This window comes from Xenopus laevis, chromosome 4L (assembly GCF_017654675.1).
Source record: "Xenopus laevis strain J_2021 chromosome 4L, Xenopus_laevis_v10.1, whole genome shotgun sequence".
Taxonomy (NCBI): Eukaryota; Metazoa; Chordata; class Amphibia; order Anura; family Pipidae; genus Xenopus; species Xenopus laevis.
Window position 1 is genome coordinate 109,319,848 of NC_054377.1, and position 24,402 is coordinate 109,344,249.

Below are 24,402 nucleotides of genomic sequence, written 5' to 3' on the forward strand. Positions count from 1 at the left end.
ACACTCAATGGTGGCAGTGCTGGTTGCACCAGGGGGAGACACGGGTACCCAACAAGCCATAGGGGTCCCCGTTTGCTGCATTCCCTCCCTATTACAAGCGCAGGAATTCCTACAGGTTGATGCGGCCTCTAGGCCCAAAGCTGCCTCTGTATCCTCGGAGGAGGAAACCCTGCAATCTGTGATGATGACGGGGAAGGAAGACCTTCCCGATGATCCTAGTGAGTCAAGTACACCCTTGTGTGTTGAAGAAGCCACAGAAGTCAAGATGATGTTAAGCTCTGCTGAGCCCAATACCTCATTGGAGGTGAATCTGCTGGCCGAGTTGTCAACTGCCTCCGAGGAGGAAAGCCCCGAGACTGACCGGGCTGTTTCTTCTGTGTTGTGCCCCTGGAAAGCCCTTCACACTGAAGAGTGTTGGTGAGTGACTCGGGGCCTTGTGGGGACTTGACTGTAACTATTTACATGGCCCTTGCTGTACCTATTTCTAATGCAGTCACAGGAACCAATGTAGACTGTAAATTCTCTTTTGAGCGGTTAGGACCCATTTTACCAGCGGCTCCAACCTTCAGAGATCCCCCTTTGCTGGAGGAAAATGAGGACCTTCTGGATAAACTGATTTCTTCCAGTGTGGATAGTGATGGAGGATCCATGTCTGAGGCTCTGGAGCAAATACGGTGCAAGTGCAGATGACCCTGCCAAGTCAGGGTGGCAGAGTTATACCACTATGAGTTATACCACTATGAATGGGGCAAGATATCCCTTGAGAGGGAAGAGAATTTGGTTGCTGCTATTCCTAAGCCTAAGGAAGATTATTCCCTGGGAAAAGCTCCAGGATGGGAGGAATACGAGGAGGAGACTCCAGAGGCTGAGCATGAATCTGGCCCTCCTATGGAAATGCCTCACAGCTTTACTGCTCCTCCAAAAATAGGTCCAGAGGAGGAGAATGATTTCTGAGTTCTTCCAGGATGGGCATATCCCAATGTGCTTACTTCTGTCTCCAGAGTGCAGAGAGTAATAAACTTTCAGGTCTATAGAGCTTGGGGTTACTTTGATGTACGAGAAAGTGGCTGCATGTTATGAGAACTGGCTCATTGATGAGATTCTATGAAAGGAGAAGATGCACCACAGTTACCTCACAAACCCAAACAAGGTGAGGCGTGAGCAGGATTGGCAGTACCTTCACTTAATTGAGAAAGAATGTTGGTACGGCCGTACAATATTGGAAAATGCTGTGAAGAGCTGCGGGAAGTATACCCCACAAAATATTTTAATTTGGAAGTCTACATGGGAGATGGACAATGGGTGGACAAACCTCACCCTAAATATTATAATCCCTATGAAGACACCGAAGACAGGTTCATTCCTATCATTTGAGCTCAATTTTGAAGGACAACTTAATTTGTTGATACTGCATTGGGAGTGATTTTGCAGAAAGCATGTTGCCTTTTTTCCTGTCCCTTTCCAGTGACTGAACTTTCTAAAGGAGATCTGTTTTTTTTTACTCCAGTTGAAGTTAAGACCAAGAACTATTACCTTTCTAAGTTAACACCTGCCCATTGGTAGGTTCACCCCATTGCACCCCAGTGTGCATGGAAGGCCTGTGGGGTTGATATGTAATGGACTGGAATACTAAAGTATTTGAATTGATGTGTATGTAACGTATGCCTTCTCTTGCAGATGTCCATGGCAAGGTTATATGTCCATGAATGAAATGGTTGCTTATGATATGTTTCCTTCCAGCTATGCCATTGTACCTGGGTATACTCAGGAGAGTTATCCCAAAGAGGTTATAAGGTAATGGTAAAGTGTTGTTATCTGGTACTATTAAAAGGTTTCTCGCATGATGTGCCTTAACTGCTTGCATTTCAGGTTAACCATTGTGTCCCTGATAGACTATGGAGAGGCTACTAAGGAGGATGTTAACCGTGTAATGAATGTTTTACACATGCTAATGTGCAATGTTTTACTGAGTCTTTGATATGTAAAGGTTCCTTGCCGGGATGGAAGGAATTCACCAGAGGGACAATGTAGGGATGTAATAATTTAGACACCCTCACATAATATGGCTGGCACATCCTAAAGGTTTTAGACACTTAAAAGGGCCTAATGGGGACCAGTGTCCATGCTTTGCTTATGTAAGCCCCTGTTGTTCTCACAGAGTACTGTAGATGGCACTGTGCTATAGAATAAAGGTCTAGGTAACCATGCGGTCTGGTCCATTACTTTAGCCCTAACCAAGCAGGCAGGTAGGGAATGGGCAGTGGATCTTAGTAAAGTGGAAATATATACTCTTTCATTGATCACTGTAGGAGTGATAGATAGGTTATATAGTTAAGCAGCTCAAGGCTCTGACATGGAGAGTCAGAGGGATTAAGATCCCAGGTACTAATAACCCAGAAGTAGGGACTAAGTGCATAGACTTGTTCCCCTAGGTTCCACTTAGGGCACAGGCTGAAAGCTGGGAGTACCTTCTCAATTGCTGCTTAGCTACTGTTGTAACTGTTCCCTTACCTGCAGGGATCAAGCTGTGTCTTTGGTGCTGTGAGTATATTGCTATCCTTTATATATCCTTATATGCTATATGTTCTATGAACTCCATTGTGGATTGTATTGTAAAAAAACTCAGTTTCTGGTTAAGCATAAAAGAACCACTGGCTCCAAGTTATTGTGCATAAGCAAATTGTTACAGTTGCAATACACCCTGCCTCCACGCCATTGCGAGGGCTTGCACCTGAGAGAAAGGTCTCATCCGTGGCACAACTATATTTGAAAGTAAGCTCATAATAGAGATGGTGCCACTCAATTTATTATAGCGCTACAATTGTATTTAGAAAGCTTCTTATTTCTGTATGATGAAGTGATTTGAATAGAGATCTTTCCTAAAGTTATCTGGTGAATTCTGTTTCTGATTGAAGAAGCACAAACATAGAACAGTACATTAAAGAAAGCTTTAAAGATTATTAAGTGCAATTAAGTGCTTCAGCAATTCGTTTTCAACAGTCGAAGACCATTCGGAAAATTACGGCAAAGACCTGGTTGGTTGCTATTAGAAATTTAATTGAGCAAGTCAGCAAATGTTTATAAATTAGCCCAGCAGATAAAAATGCACAGAGTGTTTTCACCAACTAAAACAATATATTCCTCAATAAGATCCTATTGACAAAATATATAGTTTAGCCAGGGCACATGATTTGCACACACACCCATGGTTCGGGTCTGTGAACCCACTCCTACAACTCATATGCGCTCTGCAGAACTTGCTGTTGCGATATGCACATGAGAGGCATGTTGCACACAATCTCCAAGGCCCCCCAGAAGATAAGAAATATGACTGTGTTAGCAAGAAGATGGTAAAAATAAGGTTTAACTATATCTAAGATTGGATCACGTACAATGTACGGTTTTATTATAACTGAGAAAAAGTAACTTAATGTTAACATTTTTATATTTTTATTTAAATTAAGATTTCTGAATGACAGATTTGTTGATAATGGATCCTGTACCAGTAATATCTATTTCTCAGATCTTGTTAAATAGATAATAGTAATAATTTGTGATAGTTTCTTCTGCCCCTTTGTTCTTTTGAGGGTTGTAATACACTATAAACCAACCAGTCCCTAAGCTTCCCGTTATTCAATTGTTACCAAAAATAATAAATAGGATCAGGGTGGTATGCACTGAAAGCAATGCATGTTTTTTCGTAAATGCTTATTATAATATACCCATTAATGTTTGCTTTGAAACCCAGTCTCTTCTGAATATTACATTTCATATGTCAAATATCACATTTGTTAAAATGAATCAACCTGCATACTCACCAACACACTCAGGGGGTGACTGCCATTGGCCATTCTGGCATTTGATGGATTTTGAGCCAAAGGGTCGATAATTTGAATTGCACTGTATCTCAACAATGCTGTCATTATTATAGGGGATATTTCCTGCTTCTAAATTCTGGGAGTATGGTGGTTTGGGAGCAGTGGCACACATACTAAAATCAGCTGAAAAAGAGAAAAAAAACTGTGTAATTTAGGTGTATTTATCTATGTGCTATAACAAACATAGCATTTCTGTGTTGCTATCTCCTATCCCATTTATTGGGAATCAAAATGTATCAGGTGCCATTCCTCTGAGTTAGCATGTTTTCATAATCTTCCTTTGTTTCTGTTTTGCTTTGTAGCTCTATAAACATATTCTAATCTCTCTAGTTTACTAACAAATCGGAATACAAGTATGGGATCTGAATCACTTTTCCTTTATTAGAAATCCTTCTGTCACATTGTGTAATCATAATATGTTCAGTCTCAGAGCTATTAAAAGGCAGCTTTACAATAAATTAACTGTACTTGCTTGAAGGAGTGGTTCACCTTTAGCTTAACTTTTAGTATGTTATAGAATGGCCAGTTCTAAGCAACTTCTCAGTTGGTCTTCGTGACTTATTTTTTTTTTATAGTTTTTTAAAATTATTTGCCTTTGTCTTCTGACTCATTCCAGCTTTCAAATCAATCAGTGACCCCAGCTTATAAACAAATGCTCTGTAAAGCTACAAATGTATTGTTATTGCTACTTTTTATTACTCATCTTTCTGTTCAGGCCTCTCCTATTCATATTCCAGTCTCTTATTAAAATCAATGTATGGTTGCTAGGGTAATTTGGATCCCAGCAACAAGATTGCTGAAATTGGAGAGCTGCTGAATAAAAAGCTAAATAAGTCAAACACCACAAATAATAAAAAATAAAAACCAATTGCAAATTGTCTCAAAATAACATCATACTAAACGTCAACTCAAAGATGAACAACCCCTTTAATGCTGGCATTTTAACAGCTGATTCTACCTGCATTTGTGTTCTCCACATTTTCTCATAATGTAAGCAAATATAATTCTGGGATACAATATACATTAATTCTAACTTTTCATCAGTTGTATCTGTGCATGCAAACTGGAATTGAAATAAAATATTTTTTGCCTTTAGTGTGCATTTGTAAGTTTTAGCAACTAGATATTGCCACAGTCCACCAGAGTGAAATTACAGCTCTTTGTATTAACTTGTGTGGAATGTTTAGGGACATATTTATCAAAGGGTAAAAGTGAGTGTTCACTCTGTCATAAACATGTCCCTAATAATTCCACACAACTGAATAGTTAGGCAGAATTTAACTTGAATGGTGGATCGTGGAAATCTCTAGTTTTGATGCCCCAATGTTGCAGAAGTAATTTCTCCTCCCTCCTCATAAATAGATAGACAGATATTGCTTTCAACAGCAATTTTATATAGATATAACTTTAGCTTTATTTTTAATTACTTTTTATTGGAAATGTGTTTTGAATTATATTTTTCTTTCTTAAAGTAGACCTGTCACCCAGCCATAAAAAGCCGTATAATAAAAGTCCTTTTCAAATTAAACATGAAATCCAAATTCTTTTTTTTATTAAAGCACTCATAGCTGTTGAAAACTCATTTAAAAATCTCATTTCTCAATCAAATATTGGCTGCCCCTGTTCTATGCCTTAGGCATAGAGGCAGACAGACAATTACTTACACTTTCCATTCAGCACTTTCTAGATGTAACTGCTCTCCCCACATTCCCCCTGTTCTCTTCACCTTAATTGTGTAACCAGGGCATGAGGATGGATATCAGGTCCCCCATTCTGGTGCACAAACAAGATTCTGAGATGATGCAAGGCTTGTCTTAATAACAGTGTCCACAAAATGAAAAACAGGCTTTGGTAGAAACTAATTATAAGCATTGCAGATTGCAGCTTCTGATTCTTCTCATGTCTAAATAAGTCTTCTGCTGATTGTGAAGTAAGGTGTATAGGAAGTGTATGAATATCTAGAGCAGGAGTGCCCATTCTTTGCTAAAGTGAGGTCTACTTAGTGATGTTGTCCCATTAGGATCTGCATCCATTAAAGCGTTGTTAGCATTCTGTTCCATGGAAATATTGTTTAAATATTGATAGAAGATAGAAAATGTATATTGTTATATTTAACAAACAACTATGTCTTATGTAACCTTATCATAATAAATATTTGAATGAAAAGCAGGAAACAGGAGGTTGATTTAGACAAGCTGTTTGTTGACAGTGTCTTGAGATCTACTGTTTACCAGCTAAAGGTCTACTGGTAGATCCCAATCTACCTCTTGGACACCACTGAACTGAGACATGGGTCTTGATGATGCACTGTGATATAGTCCAGGGCCAATGTGAGAACCTTGCTTTAGGTGGCAGGGAGTCGCCAGTAACCAGAGGTGGCAAAATACCGCCTTTTAAGAGCCAACCATTTATTAAAATGGAAATTAGACACTGCTGGTGTGAAGTGCACAAAAGCTCCCTGCACTAGTGATACAAACCCCCTTGATCCACTCTGACACTAAATTTTAAAGTGCAGAGCTGGAGAGTAAGGCAAGAACACTCCTGATATAATTTGATCTCTTGTTTTCAGTTCTATATATGCCAAAATGAAAAATGACCTACATGATATAACTATGCTAATATTCCACATATTTTGCAAAATATTTTGCTCACAGACTGATACAGCAGTCTCTGTAACCATTTCATTCATTTTATATGGTGTAATTATGTGACACATTTTGGCCAATGATACAGAGCAAATAGCATATGTACCCATGGTTTATCCATCAAACTTTGGTGGAGATAGACAAGTTGAATTTTCACATTTTATTAAATGCACAGAGAAAAAAAGCACATAATAAATATGCCCCTATCTGTGAATATTATTTTGGCAATACGATGCTGTGTTTGCACTTTGTTACCTGTCTATCTCCAGTATCTGTGTGTTACCAAGTCTGAGGTGAAAATTCTGCTAGAATGTTAATGTAGTATTGATGAGCAATCTTTTGTTTCAACAATTTATTCAACACTTTATTAATATTATGAAAAACTTACCTTGCTTCTTTGTAATTAGTTCATACGGATAGGCCTGTCTATGATAGTTATCTGTATGAATAAATCATAAACATGACATTTAGTATGCACTTGTGGAAACATTTAGAAGCAGATTTAGAAACATTTAGAAGTTTCTTTCTAACAAGCCATACACATAGATGGGTTATGATGGACCATATATTATCTAAATATGCCCAACAGGTTTTTTTGACATCGATATGCATTCAAACACTTTTACTATTAAGTACAAGGTACTGTTTTATTATTACAAAGAAAAATGAATCAAAAAATCAATGAATGAAAATCAATTAAAAAATGTAATTAAAATGGAGTCTATAGAAGATGGCCATCCCCTAATCCAGAGCTTTCTGGATATCGGAAAACATTGCCTGCTGTGTGAATTCAAAATAAATGTTGCTTTATCAGTATATACTTGTTGCAAAATACAGTCATATTCAAATTTGTTACTGTTCCTATTGACATTGCTAAAGACAATGTCATTGTTAATTTGAAGAAAAGTGGCAACGTTTAAATATATTAAAAGGATATAATTTTTCTCTTATTAAAGGAGAACTAAAGCTTAACTAAAGAAGTAGGCTAGAAATTTGTACATTCTGTTTTGGGCTTCTTTACCAGCCCAAGGCAACCACAGCCCTTTAGCAGTATCTGTGCCCCCAAAGATGCCCCAGTAGCTCCCCACCTTCTTTTCTGTTGATTCACTGCACATGCTCTGTGCTGCTGTCACTTACTGAGCTTAGGGACCCACTCACAATATACAGTACTATAATTACTACATGGCAGCACAGAAACCAGTGCAATTAGCATCAGAATTTAATAATCAGACCTTTAGCATCAGCTTATATTACAGACAGACCTCATTTTCTGCTTGTAAATTTGCGACAACCCCTAAGCTTAGCTTCTCAGCAGCTGCTCAGAGCCCACTGAGCATGTGAGTGTCGCAGACATTTCCAAAATGGTGACCCCTGTGACAAGTTTGAAGTCCTGGATCATAGCTGCTATTGAGATGCAGAAACTTTAGGCTGGTGCAATAAGTGCAGTATATAAAATATGGAATTTGTAGCCATATTAATTTTTAGGGTTTAGTTCTCCTTTAAGATTCACTTAACTTATGTAATTATTAATAAATACTTATGAATCATAATTTAATAATAATAATAATAATAATAATAATAATAATAATACCCTAACAACTAACCCACAAGCTTCTTTATAGGGGACAGCTGTCATTGTTTGGTCCTTGGGGTACATGTAAGTAAGTTCACTGTAGTATAGCAGAGGAGACATGAATATATTAAAAATAACCACACAATTAAAAATGGGGGAATTGGGTTACCAAGTATGAATAGGATAGACTTCATTTATATGATATTTACCTGTACAGGTAGGCAGTGCTGGGTCCCAGCCGTAGTAATAGCACTGACTGACATCTTGGCCTATTAATTTGTAGCCAGGTGAACAGGAAAAAGCAACCACGTCTCCAGCTTTATATTCCTCTCGTAATTCTGTTATGTAACAAGTGGTTTCTGAGAACATAAAAACAAACACAACTCAAGCTTATGCGCTAAGGTTATAGGTTCACACTTTAGCTCAGGGTTGCCACCATTTTCATTTAAAATCCTTTTATACTCAGGGCTGCTTTAAGAAATCAGCTGACCCAAAGCAAAATGTTATTGGTTGGCCCCAACTGCTTCAAGAAATTTGAGATGCAATAACCCTCAATCATGTAAAGTTCAATATAGTAAGGCAGGTAGTGAATAAATGATCTGCAATTACTGAAGTAAACATGATCCTCACATGTGTCACCCTAGACCAGTGATCCACAACCAGTAGCTCGCGAGCAACATGTTGCTCCCCAACCCCTTGGATGTTGCTCCCAGTGGCTTCAAAGCAGGTGCTTATATTTGAATTCCTGGTTTGGGGCAAGTTATGTGTAACGACCACGTTGTCAGGAACCTTGTTTGGTGACTGTACCTTGCAGATTCAGGGGAGGTAAGAGAGGGTTGGACAAAACCAGGTGTACTACCAAACAGAGTCTCCTGTAGCTGCCAGTCGACATAGGGGCTACCAATAGCCAATCCCAGCCCTTATTTGGCACCTCCCAGGAACATTTTCCATGCTTGTGTTGCTCCCCAACTCTTTATACAATTGAATGTGGCTTACGGGTGAAAAAGGTTGGGGATCCCTGCCTTAGACCAACAGCCCTGAGAGCGGAAAAAATACAAAATGTTGATGCCACAAGAAAAAAGGCAAACATAATGTATTTTAATGTGTTTGTATAATGCATTTGCCAAAAGTTATCCCATATGAAATTTGTGCTGGTGGGTCCCCTATCCTGCTGGGCCCTGTGCAAATGTCCCTTTTGTGCATTTATTAACAACCCTGTATATACCCTGATAATTGCTTTATAACAAACACAGTTCTGCAGTGGACTTATCAGATCAGAAATGGCAAAACCCAGATGGGGCGTAACTGGGTACTCCTGACCCCTCTATTATTTTGTATCATTATTACATGACTCTGCCTTGGACATTTGTTAAACACAGAATTATTTGTAAATACTCAGGAAATTTATGTTGACCTTTTCTTATTTCTGATTAAAATCTGGGATTAAATGGCACGACTACTTAGGAAACAGACTTCTGCAAGGCTCCCTGTACGTTTATTCTCCATAACAAATACCTGAACATAATTGGCCTGGGGTAAAATGTTACAGATTAATCAAAAAAGTACTAAAAATAGTTCTGACTTTAAAAAAGAAGGGTGGAGGTCACATTTATTCATGTTATTTAAACACCTGGATTTTTTAGTAGACAGAACTAATGTCTAGTATTGGCACTAGGAATTAGCATATATTAGGTAGGATGATGGCAGTATGCTGGAAAGATGCTGATGAGATGATGGTTACTGCCCATTGGCAAGTCTCCCTAATGAGTTCCGGTGTCTACTTAGTATCTGAAACACATAATTTGAAAAAGTCAGAACTATGTTGGCATATTTACTATAGGATAAATGTTAAAATTGTCACAATATCACTAATTTAATAAAATTAGAGTATCATAAAGTTTAGCTAATTAAAGGGGTGTTTACTGTTAGTATGTTATAGAATGACTCATTCTAAGCAACTTTTCAATTGGTCCTCATTATTTATTTGTTTTTTAAAATTCTTCTTCTTCTGACTGTTTCAAGCTTTCCAATGGGGGTTACTAACCCCATCTAAAAAACAAATGCTCTGTAAGGCTAAAAATGTAATGTTATTGATATCTTTTATTACTCATCTTTCTAATAAGGCCAGCTGGCAATATGGTGTGCTGAAAATAAAACAAGCCTAGCTCATAAGTCTCTTTATATATGTAGATGGTTCCATTGTAGAGAATGTTAGAAATATTACGTTTATTAGGGTTCATCGTTCAGATTACTTCACATGGAGCTGTAACTCCTCTGCTCCCTAGATCCATACTGGTGCTATTTTACAGAGCAGTCATTGAAAGTGTATTGACAAATTCTGTTATAGTGTGGTATGGAAATTGCAGTGTTACTGATTGCAAGAGGCTCCAAAAGATTGTGAGAAGGGCAAGCTGATCCTTCACATCCTTTTCATAAGTTTCATAAGCACTGCAGGCTCGGAATAGCTTCATACCCCGTGCTGTGAGATTTTTAAATGAAAAATTGCTCTTTTAATTCTTTGGACTTTTAAAATTGGCTGGTCCTGTATAGTAATTTAAGGTTACAGCTTTTAATCCTGGTCCCATTAGATTGACAAAAGAAATATGTAGGTGTATGGGAATAGAAGGTAAAATACACTGGAAAAGTGCTGCATAGTGTGTATTGCAGTATGTATTACTACAGTATATGCCTATATCTTTGTGTAGGTGTGTAATATTTACTGTATGGTTTGTTTGGGTTGGGGCAGGAAAGGAAAATTTCGTAATTTCGGATCACTGTGTATTTTCCTTTGTATGCAGAAGAGATGACAATAAATTGGACGTGTTAAAAAAAAAGCCAATTTACCAAGTGCACAAGAATGAATTTTCACTGAGAGAAATTTCCCAGGTTCAGGCCGGTAAATTTCTTTTATAAAAACACAGCAGCCACTTTTGCATCTCATTATCTACATAATTTTCTCCATGCTAATATCAAAAATACATCATTTTCTTCCTAAATATTCGGAAAGGGTCTTTTTCTTTTACAGTGAGAGATGTGAAGTTGTCGGATTCTCTCCATAAATCAGTCATACTGACTAATACATTTGTTGTAAATATGAGAAAAAAATGCCTCCTGCATTGAGGTGAACTTTGTCAGAGTTAGGTGAGGAGAAAATGAACACTTTAGTAAATATGCCCCTTGTTATCTTCTCTCTCTCTGTTGTACTGAGTGGTATTGTTGAAGCAAGAGTCAAGAGAGAAAAGAGTCAAGATTTTATCGTCATTTCATCCAAATACACTTGTACAGTACACAGTGAAATGAAACAACGTTCCTCTAGGACCATGGTGCTACACACAACATAGAAATACAGGATAACAGACAAAAAGTGTAAGTGCAAAAATATGCAACTCCTGCAAGACAGGTCAGCATAGTGCAAAAAGTACAAGTGCAAAAATATGCAGGTCCTGCAAGACAGGACAGCATACAGGGACAGGATAAGACAATGCACACTCAGCAGATGTAATATGTTAAGTAAATAATGCTAAATGTCAGACATGATGAGTGTATCATTGTGATATGATAGTAGTAAGAACATGATAGCAAATAAGTAATCTCATGGAAGAAATCATGGATCACTAATTCCTATCCCAACCATGCTTTAAACCCAAGACCTGCTTCACAAATCTCTATTTAAGACAGCGACATTTTGTGCATACTGCTACTAAAAAATGCCTTACCCTTTAAACAAAACAGGGATTGTTTGTCCATATATTGCAATATATTTAAGCTGGCCAACTACGTCAAAGTCATCCCATATCTGGCCAGTCCTACGCTTTATTTTCATCTGATTCATTAAGAATTCAATTGCTTAATTATACATTAATTAAGCAATATACATTAATATATACATTAATTTAAGCTAGTTGGCCAGCTTAAATATATTGCAATATATGGACAAACAATCCCTGTGTTGTTTAAAGGGTAAGGCATTTTTCAGTAGCAGTATGCACAAAATATCTCTGTCTTAAATATATTGATAATTGGTTGAGTGCAGAGGACCTCTTGTAGTTGACTATATGTATTTTGTGGTCACAGCCTCATTGCACCCCCGCCTGATGGTTTTAAAAAATAGTGGTGAGCACAACTTTCCCTTGTTTGTTATAGTTTAGAGGCACCACATTAGCAATTCATCAGTATCTTATCACTTTGCCAGACCTCAATTTAGTAAAAAGGTTTGGCAATCTAAGCTTGTTTAGTACCCTGGGATGAATACCATCTGATCTTGAGCCTTTGTTTACCTTTACATGTTCTAGTTTATTTTGAATTTCCTCTTGTGTGACCCATACATCAGTAATTATATTACTACAATTGAATCTATTAAAAAAGAAACCAACGTTAGATGGTTCCTCAGTTGTGTAGACAGTCAAAAATAACAGGTCAGAATCTCTACTTTTACCCTGTATTTACATATTTAAAAAATAATTTTGGATTAATTTTACTCATCACTGCAATAACCTTTTCCATCTCAACTTTAGCTTGTCTGATTTTTGCATGCTCTCAGGGCCGGATTTACATCCCCTAGGCCCCCTGGCGTTCGTCGCCCCTGTCCCATTTCCTTTATTCATGCAAATCTTCATGGAGATTGTATCTCCTGTGCATCCCCAGTGTTTTTGAACCAATGTGGGTGTGGTTGAGCAGCATGCCGCCCCCCCTAAAATCCTGCCGCCCTAGGCCCGGGCCTAGGTGGCTTTTCCACAAATCCGGGCCTGCATGCTTTATTGGCCTTTTGTACCTGATAAACATTTCAGCTGTCCCAGCTAACTTGAATGCCTTAAAAGCATGTCTTTTCTTAAAGGGGTGGTTAACCTTTAAGGTAATTTTTTGTATGTTATGCTTATTCTAAGCAACTTTTAAATTGGTTTACATTATTTTTTTTTATAGTTTTATAGTTATTTGCCTTTTTACTTCTGACTCTTTGCAGCTTTCAAATGGGCGTTGCTGACCCCTTCTAAAAAGCAAATGCTCTGTAAGGCTACAAATGTATTTTTATTGCTACTTTTTATTACTCATTTTTGTATTCAGGCCTCTCCTATTCATATTTCAGTTTATTATTTAACTCAATGCATAGTTGCTAGGGGAATTTGGACCCTAGCAACCAGATTGCTTAAAATGAAAATTGAAGAGATGCTGAATAAAAAGCTAAATAACTCAAAATCCTTAAATAATAAAAAATTTAAATTTGCAATTGCAATAATAATATCACTTTCTACATCATACTAAACCTTTAACAACCTCAACTCCAGCATGTCAATTGAAGCACAAAGGTTTTGATTTGCAGCAATGTTCCTGTTTTATTTACTCCTTGCTTCTGCAGCATAATCTCAAAGATCATGTTATTATAACTATTTCCTAAATGCCCACCCATGCAAATGCTAAAAATTGGTTTGGTATTATTACTTCCAGGTCCAAAACAGAGTCATATTTAGGAAGTTGAAATAAAAAATTGTCATTTAGCATATTTACAAACCTGTTAGCCTTTTCTGACTTGGCAACTCCATTACCCCAGTCAATGTCTGTATAACTGAAGTCACCCACAATAATAACATTTTTAATAGTAGCTGGGCTTCATTCTCGTCATTTATACTAGGTGGTTTGTTACATACACCAATGATCACTTTCTTTGTAACCTTTTGTCCAGTCACATCTCTATCCAAAGGAATTCCACACCCTTCTCAGGGCTATCCATTTATCCATTATTTAAAGCATGACTTTAATTCAGGTTTTACATAAAGACAAACTGCTCCGTCCTTTTTAATCCCTATTTCCCTCCTAAAAAGGGTGTAACCATCTAAATTCACAGCCCAGTCACTTGTTTCATTGCACTAGCTGATCATATCATACTAAGAGCATGCAATTAACTCTAGCGCTTCCATTTTACCTGACAAACTCTGTGCATTTGTCAGCATACAGCAGAGGTTACTACCTTTCCCACTGATATTTACATTACTTAAAGAACCAGTAATATCAATTTAAAAAAAAAAAAAAAAAAATGCGACAAATTAAACTTCAAAATTGCAAAGCCTTTATTAAGAAATAACTTAACGATACTCCACTTCCGTTCCGCTTCAGAAAAGTCGGTACAGCGACGATACATCGTGCGACGCTCGATTTCTCCTCCTTGGCTATCATCCCATACTCCCATATTCTACTGACAGCATGTGAAGGAGCATGGTCCTTGGTAAGTCGGACGCGCTGGTGGGCCCGCAGGCAGTTGTCGCCCCAATTTCTTCTGGCAGTCCAAACAGTGCAAGCTGACCCCCTTGCCCTCCTCACAAGAAGAACACTGCGGCTCGGACTTGCAGGGGGGAGCCCTGCAGAGGAGGCCAGAGGAAGAACGCGAAGCTGAGCGCTGTTGGTTCAAAGCGGCCCGACCGTCGTTACTCTGTTGCCGCTTGTTGGCTGTGCCCACCACCACGTCCAGCAAGTTGCTGAGGTGCAGGAGGGCAGAGGAGGGCAGAACATCCATCCATTCTGGCCTCGGAGATGAGCACCTTGTGGTCGCAGACCGGGCAGCACAGCTGGAGAGAATTTCTGGGGCTCTGGCACCCCTCCAGACACTGGCGACAGAAGGCGTGCAGACAGGGGAGACCGTGCAGCCTGCAGGGGAGCCAAGGCCAAACCAGTGCCGCTACCTCCTCCTGCTCTGCCAGCGCTACTGCTGCCGTTGGACACCTGGGAGGAGGATAAGGAAGAGCTGGAAGAGGAGATGGGGGCAGAGGACACGCGCATCTCCTTACACACTCTGGGAATTAAGCCATTTACATAGAGAGGCAGTGACGGGACAACTGGCAGAGCTAATGAGGAGCCAATGGGGAGCCCGCCGACATCGCCTTCCTCTGTGGCAGCCGCTTATAGTACATGAACACTCCAGACTCGGTGTGGCAGCAGAAAGGCATGGGTACACACCCCATTCTCTCAGTTCACTTACTCCTGTGCTGCTGCTTGGAGTGGCCCAACCAATGGCTAGTTGGTGTCACCATGCCTCAGAGTTGCGCCTGTCCCTTTGCCCAGTCTACCCTAGCTTCCCCATAATACTCCCCATAATACAATGCTCAGCCCCTTTACTAGTTTAAACACTCCTCCAATCTCTTAGCCATTCTTTCCATAAACCCAACAAACTCCCTTCCATTGAGGTGGAATCATTCACGGCTATATAGATATAGACAACTGGCAGGAAAGGCCACAGAGACTATAAAGGATTCCCTGCCTGGAAGCAGTTTGCAGAAAGACTGTTCAGAAGAGAAGGGATGGTTCTGCCTCAACTGAGCTCAGTAAGCAAGAGTGTCCTGGAGCACCAGCTGCACAGAATGTAACCTGCCTTTCAGAGCCAGGCCAGGCCGCCAGGTGCCCTAGGCAACCTGGGCAGTCGCAGCGCTGTCTGATCACACACATGCGCGTTGGAGCTCTCAATCCCATACACAAGTTGGCACTCTTGCGTATGCATGCACGAAACGGCGTGTGCACATTCACAAACACAAAAAGACTGAGAAAAATGACACAAAGACGGGGAAAGAGGGGACCAAACATGGGGTAGGCAACAGAGCAGGTTTGTGCCTCGTGTCCCCCCCAGCTTTGCACCCTAGGCACGTTCCTACTCTGCCTACCCCTAGTTCCGGCCCAGCTGCCTTTTACCAGCCAGGCTGCTAAATGACCAGGAGGTGATCAGTGTTGCAGCCCCTGTGTTAGGATAAGTATTGCATGTGTGCCTGTTGCATGGAAACAGCTGCTTTTTTCCAAGGAGTGGAATATTGGGGAAGGTAACAATACCTGGATGGACTTTGTGCCAGGATCTAAATGGTGCCTTCCTTAATCCTGACCAGAGTTAAACTGTGAGACTGTCACTTTAAAAGAATATGTTATTTAGTCAGCTTGCATTTTAAGCCGGCCATTGACGCAAAGATCTGATCGTACGAATCAAGGATTTGTACGATTTTAGGACTGTGTGCGGAAAGTCTCAACATTTTTCGTCCGGTGGAGATCGGTTGTTTGGTCGATCGGACAGGTTAAAAGATTTCTGTTGGCTGCGGGTAATATCGCTGCATGTATTGCCGATCGTACGATTTTCAGAGGGAGACTGTCACAAGATTTTGTCAGACATGAACGCAAAGATCCGATCATATGAATCATCTTACAATCGGACTTCCCCCATCTGCCGACCTGCCACTAACCATTCAGATCAAATAAAGTAGAAAAGAACAGATCAGCTGATGTTCTGCCCCTGACAGCAATCGTACGAAAGTTATGTCCGACAAAAGCTCTCCTATTAACACAGCAGAGGGTTTATAGGTTTGTTTTATGGCTAGCAGGTAGGAGCCCTGTTTATGCTAATGAGCCATCCCTTTCTAAAGGAGTGTGCCAGAAAGGGGTTATATAAACAATGAACCAAAATATGGGTGCTCACTCCATGCTGCAAGATTTCCCATAACAGACTTTAACTTAAAATGATCAGATTGACTTGTAGGTTTTACATACTTTTGCACTATAACATAGTGAAATGCTTATAACTGCACCCTGCAACAATAGCATTTGTAAAGAGATCAAGGCAAACTAGGGGTACAGTACGTAGCAGTGCCAAGCATCTAGTGCTCAGTGCTCAGCTAGGGACAAAGTGCTAGGGCCTTAGCCACACACCTCTACTGCCTATCCAGATCCACTGTATGGAGTGAAAGAGCGAGCGTGGCAGGGGGAAGTGGTAGTGGGGTTTAGCGGCAAGCAAGTGGGTTGCATAGGCGGAGGGTAATTTTTTTTGTTTGGGGAGGCTAGAGTTGGCCATATGTTGGCAGAAGTAGTGGATTCTCAACTGATGTAAAAATGAACACCCCAACTACCTCTCATGGTTCCAACTGACTTCAAGTGCAAGGACAGACAATCAAACTAGGCAATCTACAATGAAAATATTTCAGGAACTTTACAGCCTGACCACATACAAGGACACAACATATTGAAGGGAAGTACTAACATGCAGTATACTTTGGTAGCCTTCATAGACAGGGATGTGACTATTGTGTGCTGTCATACCATGAGTGAAATGGGTAATCGGATCACAATCATGTTTTACAAAAATTGTAGTGTTCTGCACCACTACCACACTATATAAATGAAAGGCTGTGGATACAGACCCCCAAAGCACATTATATACAATTAGAGAGAGAGAGAGAGAGATGGTACCCCATGTACATTACATACTGAGAGACAGTGTTTACACCTCAAGCAACAGCAAAAGTCTTTAGGTTGAAAAAAGACTCATGTCATTCAAGCTCAGCCTTTTGTCTAAATTAAAGCTGCCTATCTGCTAGCTGGCCCAAAGGATACAGCGAAAGGCAGTTTTACACAACAAGCACATTACATACAGTGAAAGGCTGTGGGTACTTACCCCCAGCAAAGTGGATACATGTCCAATACACACAGTATATGAAATGATATACTACTCTACCTTCTTGGATCACTTTGCTGCCTGGCTTCCTTACTTTCTCTCCAGTGAGACACCTGCTCTCATTTTAGGGGACTTCAACATCCCCATTGACAACTCTGCTTCTGCTGCCACCTCTAAACTTCTCTCTCTAACAGCTTCATTTGGTCTCTCTCAGTGGACCGACTCACCTACCCACATCGAGGGTCATACTCTTGACCTTATATTCTGCAACTCATGCTGCCCATCCAACTTAATTAACTCTCCCTACCCTCTGTCTGACTATCATCTACTCTCCTTTCAGATACTGCTTTCATCTGTAGCTTCACAACCATCTCTCTCTACCCACACGTACAGAAACCTTAATGCCTTTGAACCACAACAATTATCAACAGTATCAGCACAATCCATATCTCATATTAATACTCTCTCCTGTCCCAATATGGCAGCTTCTCTCTACAACAATGCCCTTTCAACAGCACTTGACTCCCTTGCACCTTCTACCACCCGTCACAGCCGGCCAGCTAAACCCCAACCCTGGCACACTAGTGTAATACGGTACCTCAGAAGATGTAGTAGATCAGCTGAGTGACGGTGGAGAAAGTCACGAACTGATCCTGACTTCATCCACTTCAAATTCATGCTCTCCTGCTATAACCAAGCTCTATCATTAGCCAAATAACGATACTTCTCTTATCCAATATCTACTATGTCCTCCAAACCACAGCAGCTGTTTGCCACATTTAACTCACTCCTATGCCCCCCTCCACCTATTAATGTTACCGCCCAAGACCTTGCTCATTTCTTTAATGAAAAAATCAATCTCATTAGGCTGAGCATACCGTCCAACTAACAATCTCAGACTAACGTGCAGTCCACTCACATCTACTTTGCACTCCAACTCTAGATGAAGTTAGAAAACTTCTAGCCAGCTCAAAACCCACCACCTGCTCCCTTGACCCCATACCCTCTCGCCTTCTCCACCCAATCTCTGATACACTCTCTCCTGCACTTACCCACCTATTTAATCTTTCACTCTCTACTGGTACTCTCTACTGGTACTTTTCTATCCTTATACAAACAAGCACTAATCACTCCTATCCTCAAAAAACATTCCCTTGATCACAGCTCTCCCACTCCCTTCTTCCATTCGCATCCAAATTACTAGAAAGGCTTGTTTACAAACGCCTGATCCAGCATCTCACTCACAACTCCCTCCTCGACCCCTTGCAATCTGGCTTTCGCCCATCACACCTGACTGAAACTGCACTCACCAAAGTAACCAATGATCTTCTACTGGCAAAGTCTAAAGGTCACTATTCCATTCTAATCCTTCTAGATCTCTCTGCAGCCTTTGACACAGTTGACCACACACTCCTCCTTGACATTCTACACTCAGCTGGCATTCGGGATACTGCTCTTTCATGGTTTACATCTTATCTGTCTGACCGTTCCTTTAAAGTTTCCTTCTCTAACTCTACTTCTACTACTTTCCCACTCTCTGTTGGAGTTCCTCAAGGCTCTGTTCTTGGCCCCCTGCTGTTCTCACTCTATACTACTTCACTAGGAAAACTTATTCAGTCATTTGGACTTCAGTATCACCTTTATGCTGATGACACCCAACTCTACTTGTCTACTCCTGATCTTTCTAATTCTGTCCTTTCCCAAGTCACAGACTGTCTCTCTGCTGTCTCCTCCTGGATGTTACAGCACCTCCTGAAACTGAACCTTTCTAAAACAGAACTCATTTTATTTCCTCCAAGATCTTCCCCTGTCCCTCAGATATCACTCACCGTAAACAACACCACCTTTCATTCCACCACACAGGCACGCTGCCAAGGAGTTATCTTAGACTCTCATCTGTCTTTTTCACCACACATTCAAACACTTGCAAAATCTTGCCGTATTCGACTGCGCAATATTGCTCGAATACGACCCTATCTCAGTTCAGAATCAACTAAAACACTGATTCAGTCTCTCATCATCTCTCGCCTTGATTACTGCAACCTACTCCTCACAGGTATTCCAACAAGTCACCTTTCACAACTCCAATCTGTTCTAAACGTGGCCGCTAGACTCATTCATCTAGCTCGCCGCTCAACATCAGCTGCTCCCATATGTATGTCCCTTCACTAGCTCCCAATCTCTTCTAGAATCAAATTCAAATTACTTACACTCACATTCAAGGCCCTTAATAATGAAACCCCTCTCTATATTTCATCTCTAATCTCCAAATACACTCCTTCACGAAACCTACGCTCTGCTTCTGATCTTCGCCTCACTTCTCCTCGGATCACTTCTGCCCATTCTCGTCTACAAGACTTCTCTCGGGCTTCTGCTTTTCTCTGGAACTCTCTGCCACAAGCTGTCAGACTTTCTCCTTCTTTCCAATCTTTCAAGCACTCCTTAAAGACCCATCTGTTTAAAGAGGCTTATTCGATGTACCTTAATTAATCATTGCTGTATCAAAAATGACAAAATGTTTATATAATCGTAATGTCTCAATTGTACCCTGTCCCTAACCTTTTAGTTTGTTAACTCTAATCTCTAGGTCCTTCTAACCCCATTGTATTCTGTAATCCTTGTTTGTTATCCACCATTTATTCCTTGTTTGCTATAACTGCAGTAAAGTATCTTGACAGCGCTATATAAATAAATGATGATGAGGATGATGATGAGCAGCAGTAAAATATCAGGGTTACAATTCATTAAGGTAAATGAATTACCAGTTTCATGTATAATGCCTGTTGTATTTTGGATACAATAAATGCTGTGCAAATTGTATTTATTATGCTCCCCAGAAAACAATGTAGGATAAAATCAATGCTAAATCCATCTATTATAATACCCCCAAAAATAGGAGAAAAGCAGCATACATATCATGTATATTATCCACAAAACCCATAGCTGGATAAATGCAATACCAATTTCAGGAGTAATCAGAACACATAATAACCTCAGGAAAAATGATAGGTTTTATAAAAAAAATAACAAAGCTAGTAAGGGAAAGAAAAGTGTTAATGCTATTAGATACAGAAGTTGCAGCCATAACAGGGGCTGTAGGATTAGAGTAGATAAAGTAGTGTTTTGGGAGGGAGGTGAAGGTAAAGCAGATAAAACAGCAGTTCTAGTTTATGACCAGGTACAACTGCCTGGAAAACCGATTGGCTGTTGAGTGAACTTCAACCTCCATCCAGGTCCAGCCAATCCAGTTCCTGCACGGCTTTACCAGGACTTTGCAGAGACCAAGCAGCATCAGAACGTGATCATGATGTGACAAGAGTTCCAAAGGAATAGATTAATTTTCTGTTATATTTATGAGGCAGAGTCCTGCTGCCGCCGAGTTTGATTGTCTGTCCTTGCACTTGAAGTCAGTTGGAACCATGAGAGGTAGTTGGGGTGTTCATTTTTACATCAGTTGAGAATCCACCACTTCTGCCAACATATGGCCAACTCTAGCCTCCCCAAACAAAAAAATTACCCTCCGCCTATGCTCAACAGCCAATCGGTTTTCCAGGCAGTTGACGCCGGCAAATTTTTGCCGCAAATTTTCGCGGGCGCTTCGTGAATTTATTCGCTGGCGGCAAATCGCGCAAATTCGCCGTGAATTCGCGCCTGCTGAATAAATTCGCCCATCACTATTGATAAGAAAATAAATTAATAAAACATTCTTTGGTTGGTTTTGAGATCCATCTTTGCAAAAGTAGTAATAATTTTAATATGCTGCACAGGCAGCATAACCAAGAATCCATCTGTAATAATATGCAGGTGTTTTCAGGAGTATGTACAATATATGAAGCAAACATACCGACACAGCGGGGAGGAGATGTCCAAGGACACGTAGCAGAAGCAAACCTTGTGTTTGTTGGACTCCTGTATCCTTCATCACATGCATAGACTAAGGATTCTTCATACTCAAATATGCTTTTCTTTGGAATATAATTTCCATGACTTATAGATTCAATTGTGCAAGATTCTGATGGGAAGCCAAAAACAGAAGCAATTACTCTTCATGCTTATTAAACATGATTATGTTTAAACATGTATATTAAACTAAGTTATTATAATATAGAATTCATAGCCAGAAACTGGCCACATGATGCAGGGAATGTGAAAAGCAACAAACATACTCTTTGCACTAGAATATAATTCACAACATTAATCTTTTAATAAGGTTACCAAATGTTCCAAAAAAAATACACAAAAAGGCGAGGAAAAAGGGCACAAAAAGACATATATTATTAAAGGGGAAAAAAACAAACAAAACATAAATCAAAAAGCAAAGCAAAGCTGTAGCACAGACACACATACACACACTAAGGCTGATGGCACATGGAACATTCCTCTTGCAGAACATCAGTAGCCAACACTTCCCAGAGTGATCTATGGGAGAGGCTCTGACTTGCTTTGCCATTTTTAAAGGACAGTCTTGGCATTGCCACATATTCTAGAAGCAGAGCAATTCCAATGGATCATAATAACGGTCATTCTATATAATTAATCACACTGTGTGTTTTGCAATGAATATAGATATTAATTCTATGCCTTTTGCTGAATCTGTCCTCAAATGTCATATTGTGTTTTCCATTATACTGCACATATTACATTGTCCACATGGGTTCCATCCACTTATTTGTGTGATTTTGCAACCATTTATTTTAAAGGTGACTTCTAACAAATTGTCTTATATAAGAGAAGTTATAAGATAAGTTATAAGAGAAGTTATAGGAATAAGATGCCCGAGGTACATAGGCATATCGAAGTATGTGATCCTAAAATATACCTTATGCATACTAATTTCATCACTTACATTTCTACTAATTGAAATAACCCGAATTAATTCTAAAATACGCCATCTGTTTTATGTGGGGTAAAGGGTTCGACAAGTACGCTGACCCCACTGAAAACCATATATTTTCTGAAAAAACTGGGTAAATATATATACCAAATATATGGTATGTAGGGGCCCCAAAATGAAAATAATGCATAATAATTTTCACGGTTAACATTTTGGCAGTGCAAAATAAGCACCATAAATGCATTTATGTGCCATGCAAGCATCCATGGGTATGTGGACCCCTGAAAAACACATGTTAATATTCTACTGGATTGATGTGTTCTACCTCAGCTCCACAGGAGTATGTTAGTTATACTGTATAGTATATGCTGTTGCCTTCTGTTAAAGGGGTTGTTCGCCTTTGTGTTAACTTTTAGTAAGATGTAGGGAGTGAAATTCTGAGACAACTGGTTTTCATTTTTTATTATTTGTGTTTTTGGAGTTATTTAGCTTTTTTTTCAGCAGCTCTCCAGTTTGGAATTTCAGCAATCAGGTTGCTAGGGTCCAAATTACCCTAGCAACCATGCATTCATTTGAGAAAGAGACTGAAATATTGATAGGAGAGGGCCTGAATAGAAAGATGAATAATGAAAAGTACCAATGGCAATACATTTGTAGGCTTACAAAGCATTTGTTTTTAGATGGGGTCAGTGATACCCATTTGAAAGCTGGAAAGACAAAAGAAAAAGGCAAATCATTTAAAAAAAAACAATATAAAATAAATAATGTACATCAAATGAAAAGTTGTTTAGAATTGGCCATCCTATAACATATTAAAAGTTAAGTTAATGATGACTGTACAGAGAGTATGGCAAAATGGATGCATGGATCCTGATACTATGGATAGAAGTCTGAAAGTGGCGGGAAGACCAGCAGCTGGAGTGCAGCAGTGCTGGTCTGGTATGAAAAAGTACTGGGTATGTCACTCTGCACCATAGAGCTGCCTGGAAGGTAGATGGCATGTGTGAAGTTGTAAGCATGACCGCCTGAGGAGAAGGTGGGCTGGAAGTACACCAAGATGGAGGACAAAGAGCACCAAGTAAGATACCCTACCCTTACTAGTGGCATAGTAGCACCATCTTGGACAAGTGTGGTACGCAGCAGGAAGTTGGTGGCAGCAGCAAAGCTGAGTCAAGCCAACACAGGGGAGCTGTGGTGAAGAAAAGGGGAGGAGACAGGCCCAGATGTGTAAAAAGACAACAAAGGCCCAGCCCAGGGTGGCACAAATTAATGGGTGGCATACCGCCCAGCCGCTTCTATATTCTCCTGCACATTGTTCCGAAACTGGAGGAGTATGCATGTGCAAACAAAGGGGTGGGGGGCAGTAGTGAGCGAGTGGACCATCCAAGGGTGTCTTGGCCTTTGGGTACCTTTGGCTGGCAAAATGTATTTATGTATATTTTTATTTGTATAGTGCTCCTTGAGGGCAAAACACTGTATAGCAGAACAATAAATTAGTAGAAGAAACAGGGGGTCATTACAATAAGTACAAATAACTATAAAAATACATTATACAAATAAAAAGTATATTTACAATACATATTAACTGCTCATTGTCAAGGAAACAAAAGGTTGGAGGTTCCTGCGCTGTAGAGCTTACAGTCTAAATGGTAGGGTGACATACAGACACCAATTGGGGGATATTAAGTGCAGTAAGTGACACTGCCATATAAATTCCAGTTCCCAGGTCAGGTGTTATGCAAGTGCTTCAAGAGGTAGTCTTTGAGTTCTCACTTCCAATGTTAAAAATCCTAGCTTGGCCAAACTTTCTTCCATACCCTTTATCTGCTTAGTTGCTCTTCTCTGGACTTTCTCTATTTGAATAATATCCCTTTTAAGGGATACAGTCAAACAGTGGTGTAACTACCTGGGAGCAAGGGGTGCAATTGCACCAGGGACCGCTCCCCTCCGGGGCCCGCCAGAGAGCACGGCGCAGTGCGACAATAAGGAAAAAACTCATGCCGCAGCTCAACGGTAGGGAAACAATGCGCCTTAACGCATTTAGAGGGACGGGGGCCGGG

General features: G+C 40.0%; 1 protein-coding gene across 3 annotated transcripts in view; it reads right to left on the reverse strand.

Moving 5' to 3' along the window:
* The window catches only part of cfh.L (complement factor H L homeolog), a 107,530-nt gene that overhangs the window by 38,295 nt on the left and 44,833 nt on the right, over positions 1-24,402 (reverse strand). For all 3 annotated transcript variants that reach the window (XM_041590624.1, XM_018256441.2, XM_018256439.2), the window contains exons 10-13: positions 21,353-21,520; positions 8,306-8,455; positions 6,912-6,962; positions 3,819-4,001 (exon numbers count right to left, since the gene is read on the reverse strand). In XM_041590624.1, the coding sequence (XP_041446558.1) occupies positions 3,819-4,001; positions 6,912-6,962; positions 8,306-8,455; positions 21,353-21,520 (552 nt within the window). The remainder of the gene's footprint in view (positions 1-3,818; positions 4,002-6,911; positions 6,963-8,305; positions 8,456-21,352; positions 21,521-24,402) is intronic.